Source organism: Oreochromis aureus, linkage group 15 (genome assembly GCF_013358895.1).
Source record: "Oreochromis aureus strain Israel breed Guangdong linkage group 15, ZZ_aureus, whole genome shotgun sequence".
NCBI classification, from domain to species: domain Eukaryota; kingdom Metazoa; phylum Chordata; class Actinopteri; order Cichliformes; family Cichlidae; genus Oreochromis; species Oreochromis aureus.
In genome coordinates, this window is record NC_052956.1 from 17,171,340 (window position 1) to 17,185,128 (window position 13,789).

The 13,789-nt window shown below is 38.0% G+C and overlaps 1 protein-coding gene across 2 annotated transcripts; it reads left to right on the forward strand.

The window, feature by feature from the left end:
- Nucleotides 1–88: 88 nt before the first annotated feature.
- knl1 (kinetochore scaffold 1) lies at nt 89–13,320 on the forward strand. 2 transcript variants are annotated; one of them, XM_031728462.2, is made up of 32 exons: nt 89–305; nt 1,081–1,115; nt 1,245–1,281; nt 1,361–1,420; nt 1,527–1,609; nt 1,688–1,743; nt 1,828–1,852; nt 1,962–2,002; nt 2,092–2,144; nt 2,266–2,932; nt 3,245–3,297; nt 3,496–3,883; nt 4,274–4,311; nt 4,481–5,072; nt 5,236–5,288; nt 5,596–8,253; nt 8,341–8,455; nt 8,579–8,637; nt 8,738–8,836; nt 8,928–9,043; nt 9,634–9,724; nt 9,927–10,043; nt 10,166–10,253; nt 10,561–10,623; nt 10,719–10,758; nt 10,880–10,984; nt 11,076–11,176; nt 11,377–11,436; nt 11,586–11,695; nt 12,048–12,169; nt 12,296–12,421; nt 12,613–13,320. In XM_031728462.2, the coding sequence occupies exons 2-32, from the start codon at nt 1,087–1,089 to the stop codon at nt 12,707–12,709; spliced, it is 6,342 nt and encodes a 2,113-aa protein (XP_031584322.2). In that variant the 5' UTR covers nt 89–305; nt 1,081–1,086; the 3' UTR covers nt 12,710–13,320. The 2 variants fall into 2 exon arrangements, with proteins under 2 accessions (XP_031584322.2, XP_039454781.1); XM_039598847.1 differs by having other exon boundaries at nt 1,831–1,852.
- Nucleotides 13,321–13,789: the final 469 nt, after the last annotated feature.

A 13,789-nucleotide genomic window follows, 5' to 3' on the forward strand; every position in this document is an offset into this window, starting at 1 on the left:
TTTTAAATTGAACTGAGTTATCAGTTTTAACATTTTAATCGACAGGCTGTTGTTAACTACACTCCAGTTATCTAAATAAAAATTAAGCTACAGACGGACCTCAGTGCGCACGCGTGAAGGCGGCTAAATTCAAAACTCAAGACGTTAGCATCGAGACTTGTTCACATTAGCTTCAAATTGTTACGTATCGTATGTAATGTGGTTGAAGATAAACGACTTGAAAATGGTTTCAAGTTAGTTAAGAAGTAATAACAAAAAACGTATTTGTCTTAGAACGCCGCAACATCTCAATCAACAATAGCAAGGTAAGCGCCCTAATGCTTCTTTGGTGTTCGGTTGTTTTCTTGTTTGATTACGTGAATGGGAAGCTAATAGGAACGTCAGAGTTAGTGGTTATCGGTTTGTCTCTTTAAAATATGATTTTTACAAGGGGAAATGCATAACGCTGCCTAGCTTTGTTTATTATTTCAAATAAGTTATGTTAACAGTAATTATCGAGCTGCATTTGTTCGTAAGGTCTTGGTAAACTGAATGACAGGTCTATTCTGTGGTGGTGATTTCTCATTTCATGGCTGCTGGAGAACAGTGGCGTTACTTTTGCACACCTGACAGGTGTGGCGTAGTAACTTAAAGTTTTCTTCAGTCTCATTTTTTTTTAAATCAAGGTTGTAACTTACGGTCATGTGAAAAAGAAATGTGCACTGAACTCTGTGCAACTACACACCGAGATTCAGGAGCTTGCAGAACCACCTTAAGCAGCAATAACTGTTTGTTGGCATTTGTTCATGTACAGCTCATAAGGTCTTACCCCAGTATTTCATTCCGCTTAATAAAGTCTTTTAAACTTCATTAAACAGTGGTGACTTTATTGTGATTATTGTCAAATAAACCCATTGCCACTACTTTAGAAACAATTGTTTTTGTGTCCAAAGATAATGCTTCATTTTTACTCTTATCAGGTCTGCTAATCCCAAATGCCTAGGACAAATTAAAAATGTTTCTTAAGCAACATTTTGGGTTTCAGGAAGACACTGTAGAAACAGTGATTTCTATATAAAGCATTATTTTATATTCGTACAGTTGACGATGGAGCCTCTGGATCCTCCAAAGAATAAGTGAGTGCAAAATTACTGTATTAAATAAAAAGGACATTGATATCGGGGCATTCCTACTTTACACCTTATGTTAACAAATGTATTGTGGTATTTATGTAATAGTTTTATTGTTCATGCTTTGTGTTACAGTGAAGGCAGTGGATTTTCAAAGCGCCGCCTTTCCTCGGTCAGTATCTTAATCAGAGGTGTGATTTTATTTATTTCTGTACAAATGAACTAAACTGTTTGCACCTTGTCATTTTCAGATTTTAAAAGCACCACGGAAATCAGCCAGGTTCGCTGACCAAGATCAGCAAGAAAATGTGGTAAACAGAGAGTCTGTTATAAGATTTCCAACTGCCTGTGGCAGTAGACACCCTTAAGGTTTAAGAATTAAAAAGTGGTGATATAATTTAGCCTTTTTCCTCTTAGGTGGAACGTGTCAAACCAGTGGAAAAGAGGAATTCAAGACGAGTCAGTTTTGCCCCTGCTAATGACGTCCTTCTGTTTTCTAAGTGAGACACGAAGAAATGCTCCTTTTACAAAAAGTACCTAACCACAAGTTGACCTAATCAGCGCTTCTCTCTTTATAGGGATGTCAAAAATGGCTCCCCTGTCCGAAGCCCTTTGCAAGAAATAATAACAGCAAGTATGTAATGTAGTATTATGTATAACAATGTAATTTTTAAAACTTTTTGTAATTTTTATAATTATATTGTATGTTATTCTACAGCAGGAGCAACAACCACACAAAATAGGTAAGGTGAAACGAGCTATTAAGGTCCAACCTGTCATCTGAATTTCAAGTCTTATTACAAAGAGTCAAATAAATTTCTTACATAAATGCTTTGGATTTTTTTGTACAAGGGTGCAAGTGGGAGTCACTGAAGATGGGAGTGAAATCATTGGTAGGATCATTGTTTTCAATGTACCGTCCACATTATCTGTTAGATAGTTATAGAGATCGCTGTTACTAAATTCAGGTCTCCAAATGTAGGTATGGAAACTCTTTTGAATGCTCCTCTACATGTTTCCCAACAAAAGGATAAGGTAAATTTGAAATCGATCTTTGCATTTATTACATTATTATAGTGCTTAATAATAGCAGAAGTATTTTAACTTAACATTTGTTGTTCCCATTAACTGAGCAAAGGTTGTTTACCTTGATTAGGCCACTGGAGATGACTTTGGGGAGAAAACAGTGATGTTTTCCACAGAAGACGCAGCCATGGACATGACCCAAAGCCACACTATAAATATTGCTGCAGACATACCTGAAGATATACCCCTTGACAACTATGACATTTTCCCAGTTCTTGGAGAAAATCGCTTGATAGATGATAAAGCCACAGTCCTACCACTATCCACAGGCAGAAATGTCGACGTAAGCACATCATTGTCATGTTTGGATCCTGGATTTGAAAACTTCCTTGCAAGTCTGTCTAAACCAAGTGGCCAGAGCACTAATGCTGTAAACATCACGATGACTCTTCCTGCTGAACCATCCTCCGAAGAAACAAAAGGCTCCCTGGTCCAGATTAAAACACAAAGGCCTAATTTGGATAAAGAAAATCAAGTTCCAGTGTCCGTTTCTGCTCTGATGGAGAAGACACCACATAACACCAGGAAAACTGGAGAATCATCCTATAGGAGTGCACTCTGTCCAGAAGATGATGTGAGCATGGATATGACTGAAGCCCAGACAGGTCGCATCCTGGGAGTCTGTGATGATGACGATAATCCTTTCCAGTGTCTTTTTCCTACTCAAGACATGTACACCCACTCACAGATGAAACGGCAGCAGAGCAGTAAAGCATCAGGATTAACCAACCCAAAAGGTATCACATTTATGTCTGTCACTCAAATTAAAGGACAACTCTCCAGCATTTATACATCAGCTTATAAGTGATAAGAAGAAAATATGGGATGCCAAACAGAGACGACAAAATTGTGTTCTGCCACAGTTCCTTTAGTGTAGACAATTTTCCATAAATGTCTTGCCATCTAGGCTCACAACTTTATGAAAGTCTAATACTAGAGCATAGAAATTATGCCTGTATGCATTGTATGAATTTTATGCTTCATCAGTTTTAATGCTAATTGAATAGAATTTCAAATGGCCTTAATTTCATTTCACTTTTAATTATCAGATAAAGTGTCCTTGATAAATCCTCTCGTACCTGCTCCTCATCAAAGACACAAGGTAAGTTTGGCATTTATTTTTTTAAACTTTGCTTTCAGATTAAATGCAACATATAAGCAAGTCATACATGGGAGGTTTTGTCTTTAGTTGCTCCTAACATAGTATAGATTTAAAATGTTGTCTTTAAATGCTAATAATTATTATTTCAAAGTAAAGTTTTGGTTGGCATGTAGTATTTGTGTGTCTTCTGTTCTTCAGGTGAGCTCTGATGCGAAAAACGAATGCAGAGAGAAGACAGTAGTGTTTGCTGGAGATGACGAGTTTATGGACATGACTGGGTGTCACACAGTAAACATCGCCTGTGGTCCATTGGTTCCAGAGGAAAAATCAGCAGATATTCATAAAGAGAACTTGCCACTAAATACCACTCAAAATGTTAGAGAGCCTTTTAAAGGCATTACCATATGTCCTGAACTAGACATGGATATGACAGAAGCTCAAACTGGCCACATTTTGGAAGGTGTGCAGGACGATCCTTTTCAGTTTCTTTTTCCACCACAAGACATGTACACCCACTGTCTCAAGAAAGCAGATAGTACTTCAGGACAGCGGATAAGTGAAGCACTCAAATCATCTAACCATAAAGGTAAGGTGCTGTTCGAACCCTGATGTTTCTGAGAGGGGGAAAAAGGTTATCTAAAATGAGGAGGAGCTTAAACACAATTTCAGACAGTAGATGAATTTAATTGCTGAACCAAGACCTAGTGTAAGGGAGGGGGGGGAAAGCAAACATGAACTGTAATCCATACAAAGTTATTCTACCAGAGCTTAAGATTTAAAAAAAATGACAGAAACTTTAAATCTTCGTTTGAGGTCATGTGAATGCTTTTGTATTAAATTTCCTGAAGTTTATTTTCCAAAACAGATTCTTCTTTATTTATTTATTTTCAACCAATTAATTAATGAATTCACTAGTTTTGCAGTGTTCTGGTTTCTTTAGCTAATCTGTTTATTTATTACCCATTTCCACATTTAGGTATTGAAGCTTCATCTTCAAAGGCACTAAAAAATCAGGTGAGATTAAATGTTTTTCCCTTTTTAGTTTTTAATTACTGCATAACGCAATACTTGTTCTAGCTGGTCTGGAAGATAGAACCAGCGATACTAATGTGAAACTGGCATATTGCCAAATCAAGGTTGATATTTTGCTGTATACTCAAAGTATTTCCTTTCCCATCCACAGAACAAACCTGACATTGAGAACAACTCCAGCGACAAAACAGTGAGATTTTCTGCAGATGATGCCTGTATGGATGTGACACGAAGTCACACTGTAAATATCCACCAGTTGCAAGTACAGTCTGACCAAAATTTTGACTTTTTACCTGCTAAAGAGAAAACTTTAAGATTCACTCCAGATGACAGTATTATGGATAAGAATTATGGCCTCACTACAAACACTTCCAGTGATTCAGCGTCCAATTCAGTTAATTCTGAGAAGAAACAAGACCGTCAAATATGTGATCTGCCTAGGAACACATCTTTGTCAGCACATAGTTTGGACCCAGGGTCAAAAAACCTTACAGCTTCCTCCAGCATTAATCCTATAATTACTAAAATGACCTCTAATGGAAATGCAGTCTGTCCTGAAGGAGACATAAGCATGGACATGACTGAAGCTCAAACTGGCTACATTTTGGAAGGGGATGCAGGCACAGCTACAGATGCCCGTCTTCAGGATCTTTTTCCCACGCAAAGCATACACCCCCAAAGTGGTAATGTCAGAAAAGCTGACTGGCAGAACAGTAAAGCAACTGGATTATCAAGCTGTAAAGGTATGAAAATGGCAAAGCTATTGGGCTTTTTTGTCTGTTTGTTTTGGGGGTTTTTTACATAGAAAATGTACAGAGTGCCTCAGTTAAGTTTTAATAATTATTATGTATTGAAGTTATGGTCAGGCAGCTGTTTCTCACTCAGTTTTACCATGTCCACCTTTAGGTAAAGAAAATTTCCTGAAGACTTCTGGAAACACAAAGGTGCAAAGACAGCAGGTGAGCATAAACACGTCTTGATCTTTTTGTTAATGTTAGTTTTATTCAGTCAGCTGCATCAAATAATGCCTTTGTTTTAACAATGGATCAAATAAATTTAAAAGAGATGGGGTCATTTTGGTCAATACTTGCTTTACATTAAAGGCTTTTGTTTTATTTTTATTAAGTTTATATGGTTTCAGTAAGACATTTTAATTTTACTACAAACCTAAGATGTCATAAAAAGTCAATCAAATAGTGAGGCCTCTGGTCTGTGTGGAAACATATCTTCATGAACACATGTGCTCTGCTGCACTGTCTTTCTCAGGTTAAGCTTAATGTGGAAGATGACTGCAAAGAGAAGACAGTGGTTCCTGTTACACAAAGTCTCACAGTGAACATTGTCAGTGATTTAGAACTGCAGTCTCACCAAGACACAGGCCTCTTACCTGCTAATGGAGAAAAGACAGTGAGGTTCAGTATAGATGATGCTGCAATGGATGTGACACGAAGTCACACTGTGAACATTGCCACCGATGTAAACCTGCTGTCAGATCACAGTTTACCTCTCCATGGAGAAAAGACGGTGAGGTTTGGTATAGATGATGCTGCCATGGATGTGACACGAAGTCACACTGTGAACATTGCCACTGATGTAAACCTGCTGTCAGATCACAATTCAGACCTTTTACCTCCTACCGGAGAAAAAACTGTGAGGTTCAGTACAGATGATGCTGCCATGGAGGTGACACGAAGTCACACTGTGAACATTGCCACCAATCTAAACCTGCAGTCAGATCACAATTCAGACCTTTTACCTCCTATCGGAGAAAAAACTGTGAGGTTCAGTACAGATGATGCTGCCATGGAGGTGACACGAAGTCACACTGTGAACATTGCCACTGATGTAAACCTGCAGTCAGATCACAATTCAGACCTTTTACCTCCTACCGGAGAAAAAACTGTGAGGTTCAGTACAGATGATGCTGCCATGGAGGTGACACGAAGTCACACTGTGAACATTGCCACCAATCTAAACCTGCAGTCAGATCACAATTCAGACCTTTTACCTCCTATCGGAGAAAAAACTGTGAGGTTTGGTACAGATGATGCTGCCATGGATGTGACACGAAGTCACACGGTGAACATTGCCACCGATGTAAACTTGCTGTCAGATCACAGTTTACCTCTCAATGGAGAAAAGACGGTGAGGTTCGGTACAGATGATGCTGCCATGGAGGTGACACGAAGTCACACTGTGAACATTGCCACTAATCTAAACCTGCAGCCAGATCACAATTCAGACCTTTTACCTCCTACTGGAGAAAAAACTGTGAGGTTTAATACAGATGATGCAGCGATGGATATGACACGAAGTCACACTGTGAACATCATCAATGATTTACAACTGGAGTCGCACCAAAACACCAGTGCCGTACCTCCTAGTGGAGAGAAAACAGTGAGGTTTACTACCAGCAATCCAGCTACTGATGTGACACGAAGTCGCACTGTAAAAATTGCCACCGATTTTGACAAGAAGTTGCATCAAAATGTAGATTTTCCACCTACCTCCGAAGAGAAAACAGTGAGGTTCAATGCAAATGATGGAGCAATGGATATGACGGAGTGCCTCACTATAAGTATTCCAAGTGTTTCTGCACCAGACCTGGTTCTACCATTGCAAAAGGTTCTGCCCATTCAGGAAATCCAGGGTCTTTCTTTTAAAGTAGAGAAATCAAATAGTGAGGCCCGTGGTCTGCATGGAAACATATCTTCGTCAGCACATGAATTTAAAAACTTGTCAAACACAAGTGGCCTGTGGACTGATATTAAACAACAGGACAATGATATACCATCCCCTCAAAAAGCTACGGACCCAAGGGACATACTGATACAGCTTAAAACACAGAAACCTGCTATGAATCCTGAAAGTGAAGCTCCAGGTTTGGTTTCATCTTTCAAAAAGAAGCCAGTAAGTACAACCATGATGGACTGTACAGAAATCAATGTGAGCATGGATATGACTGAAGCTCAAACAGGATGCATTTTGGGTCAGACGTGCACAGATGACCCCCTTCAGTGCCTGTCCTCCACACAAGATCCCAATTCAGACCTCACACAGAGGAGTGGTGATTTGGTGTTATCCAATCCTGATGACCAGGAAATTGTGAATGTGCCAGATTCTCTTAACTCAAACGAAAGGGAGAACACAGAAGAACCTGAACCAAGAACTACAGCTTGTCTGATATCACAGGATATGGAAAGGTCACCCAATTTTGCTGCCAAGGATGCTGATGCGTTGTGCTCACGAAAGTCTAGACGAATCAGTTTAGCTGATATTCAGTCAAAAGTAAGGCGTTTGAGTCACATGATAAGTGCAGCTCCCAGTGCAGTTGGAACCGATAACTGCACTGCACCTTTGCATCATTTGGAGCAAGACCTCGAGAAAAACTCAAAAGATAAAACATTACCTGTCACTGTGGCAGAAGCTGAAATGGAATTGGTAAACACTGAAGACAATGCACGAGCTCAGTGTTTTATAGAAGCAGAGCATCCCAGTGATGCTATTACTACAACTCCTTTCAGCTCAAAGACCAAACAGCTTATGTCAAGAATCTCACTGGGAGGCTTTAAGCCGAAACTGCCCCAAAAATTCAAACCTGATGAGTCAAAGAGAGTGAAATCTTCAGGACAGCATACAAAGATGATCACCGTCAACGTTGCCAAGGAGGTGAACACCTTTGATGGTGATGTTAGTGATATTTACGATGAAGAGCTGGGTAGTTATGAAGATATGTCAGAAACACTGGACACTAGAAGTCCTCAGAAAAGTCCAGAGTTCAACATGGTCGAACCTTTAGAGGACACTGTATTTGAAGACGATGTTATTAACCCTGTTCATGGACAAAAGAGACTTCTGCCAGAAGATAAAACTACTGTGGAGGATCAAAAGAGAATGAAAGCATCCTGTGAGACTGTTGAAGTGGTAGGTCAGCTTTCTCCATTTTACGTAATTTACCTTTAATATGGTTTCTTTTATCCCATGTGTTTTGTTTCTTCTTGTGCATTGCAGTCAGAGGTCCTAGAGTGTGACAGTAATATAACTACAGCTCATACGACTACACAGACAATAGATTCCTCCAGCAATCACACAGCCAGCATCAAATGCGAAACTGCATCTGAGTCAAGTAAGTTCTTATCTTTGACGTTGATGGGCATCATTAAGATCTTGTATTCCTGATTGAAATAATGTTTCCTTTGACACTATTGTTATTAAATATCTTTGTTTTCTTTTGTTTTTGTTTTTTTAGCTTTTAAACACAGCTTGTTTGAATCTCAGCTTGAAGACAGTGCTGTTGATGTGCAGATGGTAAGAAGTTTTATTTTTAAAAATTGATTTATTTGAAATCTGAAAATGTCCACTTGTACACTTGCCTCATATTTGACTGCATTTGATGCCTTGATTACAGAAACTCAAAGATGGCACCATAACGGTCTCGGAGTTCTTTAAACTCTTCGGCATTGACTTTGTCATCCATAATCCTCGAGAGAGTGTCCTTCCTGGCAGAGTAGGTCAATCTTCTGTGTTAAAAATTACTTCCCCATTATATACACAAAAAAATATTATGTTATAGCGACTTTTTTTGTTGTTTTTTTCAGTTTTTGTCAGACACAGAGGCCTCACCAATGGATTTACTGAAAGACCAACATATCAGTCGTCCTAAACAGATGGTCTATGAGACGGATGTCTTTAACCTCACAGGAAAGGTTGAAGGGTATGTGCACTTCAAGTTTTATAACATATACTGTACACATGATTAAACCTACAGAAATACACTGAAAACTTTAAGTAGTTAAATACATTTATTCATCTAAACTTGTGGTTTAGATCAGCGGTCCCCAACCTTTTTTGCGCCACGGACCGGTTTATGTCTGACAATATTTTCACGGACCGGCCTTTAAGGTGTCCTGGATAAATACAACAAAATAAAACCAATACCAAAAAAAAGAAGATTTATTCATAACACACGGGGTAAGACCCAGAGAAACCGAGTGTAACAATAAAAACGATTTTAAAAAATAACGCTAAAAAGCCTGAAAACCATAAATTTCACACCCGAGCCACAACACTCGCAGCCCGGTACCAAGCGACTCACGGACTGGTATTGGTCCGTGGCCCGGGGGTTGGGGACCACTGGTTTAGATGAATTGCGCTGTATCTTTAAAACTCACAAAATCACAAGGAAAAACTGGGTGTCGCTTACAAACACAATTATAACTCATTAAAAATTGTACAATTGTTTTTATGTTTAATCTCAGATGTTACAATTGAAGTTTAAAAACATGTCTGTTTTGTTCTTTCTAGGCTGAAGGTGCGAATGCGGGATCTAAACAAACCTCTTAATACTGTCAATAGATCTTTGTGGGAGGACATGAGATATGCTTCAGATAAAGAGGTATTAGCCAAAGTGTAATTTTTTTTTTATGTTAAATTTATTTGGGCAGGATGAACATTCAGTCATATTCAGTATATATTTTTTTAATTGCAATGTATTTTATTTTACTTTATTTAGCTATTGGCCTGTGCGCTTGTGTGTGACATGAATTTGGCATCTGTTCTCACATTTCACCCAATGCGGCATTTGTTTGAATCAACAGCTGAAATCTTTTGGGGCTAAACTAAAGGAGAGAAATAACTTCTTCAGAAAAACAAGCAAAGTTCAGTCACATGAAATGAAGGAGGTTCTGTACTCAAATCTTGTGCAGGCGAATCTGGTAAGAACTTTCACACATTTAGAAAAAAACACTAAAATGCAAAATTGGGGACTTCTTTGAATGCAAAATGAAATTGACGTTTTGTTTTTGGGTTTGTTTTTTGTTTTGTTTTGTTTTTCCAGGAGGAGCAGCAGAAGTTAAGAGGAAGAATTCAGGAAGCAGATGAGATGATAAAAACTCTGGATGACTGTATTTGTGAATTAGAAACAGGTATAGCTACTTTGAAAACATGACTTTCCTGTTTGTGATATACCACCGAGTTTGCTCATTTTGTAGATATTAACTAATGTTTCAGTCACAAACATATGTATTCCTCTATCGTTTGACTGTTGCTAGATGAAATCGATCGCAACGATGGTGCTGCACCGCAAATCTCTATGTGATTGGTTTTGTTGCTAGCATATTTCCACAGTTGTCAGTAGTTTTGATGGAATGATGACCTGTCAGCAAACCTTTCTCTGGGGGCACAAATAGGTTGGATGTGTTGCTCTAGCCTAACATATTCTCCTTCATTTAGAATTATCTGCAGTTGAAGAAAAAGGGTTTGAAGACAAACCAAGTCTGAAGTCGCTGCAGGAAGGTAACTTCTTATTGTTTGATCTGTTTGTTTTTTATTTTACGTCAGTTTAATTGAATAAGTCCTAAGTACCTTTACTGGTTCATTTTGTTTAACAGAAATGAAGAGAGTCACTGAGACGACGGCTGATAATGAGAGGTGGGTTAAAATTAACTATCTTTTTTTTTTTTCTTCGTTGAATTATGCAGTGAATGTTGAGAATTACCTGTTTTGAGCATTCTCGTTTATTTCTTCTTTGTTTTCTTTGTTCCTGCCACAGACAAATATCTGAACTAGAGATGCAGAAGAAGCAGAATTCAAGTAAAGTCAAAAGGCTTCGAGCTGAGACGAGGAACCTGGAGATTCATATGGGCGTTCTGAATATGTCAGTACCAAAAACATTTTTTACAGCTTAAGACCAGTTCTGTAGACAAATATTATAAAGTAAAACTGGTTTTGTACATTGTTTACATCAGGATGAATGAATGGAAGCTCAGAGAAATGAGGGACAACTGCAGAGTCTTCACTTTCCTCCATGAGACCATGCATCTGCAGCTGGTGTTTGAAAAGGCCAATGGTATTTCTTTTTTTCATGTTTTCTCATACAGTTTAAAGCAGTTTCTAACAGTTGTGACTATCTTGTACTCATGGTTACACCTCGGTCAGTAGTGTTCGCGCGAACCTTGAACAATATTAAAATTTAGATTTTGCTTAATTCTGTTGGTTTGGGGTTTTTTTAAGACGCACTCTAATAATTTTGTTTTTCTGCTTTTGAAGGTAATGATGCCGGCACTGAGCAGAAAATAACACACATCACTTTTAAACTGGAACTCGATGGTAAGAAAATAAAGACAAGAAGCATTCTGTGATGGATGGTTATTAGAACTTTTCATCCTACCTGCCATGCTAAATTAATGGCCTTTGGCTACTTTTAATTGGACTTACTATGATGAATATGTACTGAAAGCAATTATATTTTCTACCAGATGAGAAGTCACAGTGCCATGCACGCCTTGTTCACAAATTGATCTCCGAGTACATTGAAGGTGAAAGTTGCTGGGTAAAGAAATACCCAACAAGAAGACAAGTACCAAAGGTAAGTGTAAATAAACACTCAAATGAGTGGACCCACTCCAGATACATACAAAGGACAGAAACTGGCTCATGCAAAATGGGCCAGATACTTAACCCCGAGTTGTTCATTAGAGTGTGAATGCGTGTGATAGAAAGCGCTAGAGAAAAGTGCCTGTTTTTAATTAGATCAGGCCTGTGGGTTGTTTCTCGCATACTTTTGTTGCATCCACAGTGATCGCCCCCTGGTGGCCATTAAAACAAATGCCAGTTTAAATTAGTCTGTTTTAGCTTAAATGATGAGATCCAGAAGATATGTCTATCGTTTATACAGTCTGTGCTTTCAGCTAAAGTATTTTGCCTGCTGTTGTTCTCAGCTTCTCCATGATGTCAGCCTGGTGGTGAGTCGATGTCGTCTTCTGGGAGAGGAACTGCGTCTCCTGAAACTGTGGGGAGGTCTACGGCTGGATATACTCGACATCAGCTGCATGGACACCAAGTAAGAACTACTGTGTTTCACAGAAATGACAAATATTCCACTTTTTTAACCAAAAAATCATTCGCATCTGCATGCAGTTTTGCATTTTGCAATGCTGTGGTGTGTAACATTCAATTATTCTTCCAGAGTGCGCATTGTCTTCAGCAGTCTGAAGAAATTTTCCAAATTTGAGGTCGTCTTTGCCATCTGTCTCATCAACCACTTCTGTGTCCTGCAAGTAGAGAGCTTTAAAAACATCATTGGAAGCACAACGTAAGTAAAATTAAGATATAAATCAAGAAATTTAGAATTTAGATTTAAAAAACCTATTGTTTATTTAAAGAATACTGACAGAAATTAAGTTGTTTTATGGAGCATATTACTATTGAAGGTAACCGTGTCGAAGAAATAATATATTATTTTCAAGTATAAAGTTACATTTTTACATTTTTGTGTATTTCTAGGATTCAACAGATTGAAGACATTGTGGCTTCGTTCACTCCCGCCAAAAACCTGCTGACAAAGACTGTCAGAAAGATTCATGAAGTGTTATTATGTTGAGACCAGGAATGAGTCCAGGATCACATTTTGATTCTAGTTGTTTGTAATTAAAGTCTGTTGTACAGTATAGAGGGGAAAGACTAAAAACTTGAATTCTTTTACAAATCCAAGAATAAGTATAGTGTACAGAGTCTTAGTCTGGCGTTTCGTCTGATGTGTGAAAGATGTGCTGTTTTGCTTTTTGCTGTACACACAAACAGTTCTCACTGTACAAAGCTGTTCTGTTTCTGCAGACTTTAATGTTCCAATATGGGCAAAAAAATAAAAAGATGAATTGGCTCAAATGAAAGCTATGTTTTGAGTTAAAAGGATTTGCAAACATTGAAATCTAAAGAACTCTTTAAAAAAAAAAAAACAGCATTACTGACTGCACGATTATGGTCACTGTAGTTTAAAACATAAAACCCTATTATTGTATTATTGTGGTGCAGTTTCCAGAGTTGCCTCTAGATGGTGGACATTACCCATCACCTGTTGGAAGTTTTTGCTGAACCTCCCACATGTAAATATCAGTATCGCTTTTGTTTATACTGAAATGATTATAAGCTCATAATCTCTTTCCAGGCTTTTTTTATTAGACAGCAGTAACTGTAAAATAAATATGCTTTGCATTATAATGGCTGTGTGAGTATTTTGTGCCACATTTTCACCCAGTTTTCTTTGTGAGATGCATTTTGTTTGAAAATGGATCACAGTAAAGAATAAAACAGGGTGTCAGTTAAATTGGCTGAAACATGTGACACGTGCTTTGATCAATAATACAAATCAAAATGTGAAATTAGATTGCAGGTGAGTAGACACCTCTGAGAATAATCCATCTTCATTAAGCTTAATTTAACATTTCCATGACCTCAAATGATTCAATAAGTCTTTCAAATCCTTATAAAATGGTCAATATTTGTAATTCTTAAACATATTTCTCAAGTATTGCAAAGGACAGGGTTTAAAAACTAACTTATGCAAAACAGCTTAACTGCAAGCTTAAATGTGCACTTTGTGTAAAGAAAGCTCTACAAATAAGGCATCAAAATGCATCTTCCTCTGCAACTGCTGTACTTTGGTTAGACTTCGGAGGTCACT

Bases quoted from the DNA above. Each gene is read 5' to 3' on its own strand.
- knl1 (XM_031728462.2), top strand. From the start codon at position 1,087: ATGGAGCCTCTGGATCCTCCAAAGAATAA. The intron at 2,003-2,091 runs GTAGGATCATTG...CTCCAAATGTAG, and splicing joins AGATGGGAGTGAAATCATTG to GTATGGAAACTCTTTTGAAT. The intron at 10,044-10,165 runs GTAAGAACTTTC...TTGTTTTTCCAG, and splicing joins ATCTTGTGCAGGCGAATCTG to GAGGAGCAGCAGAAGTTAAG.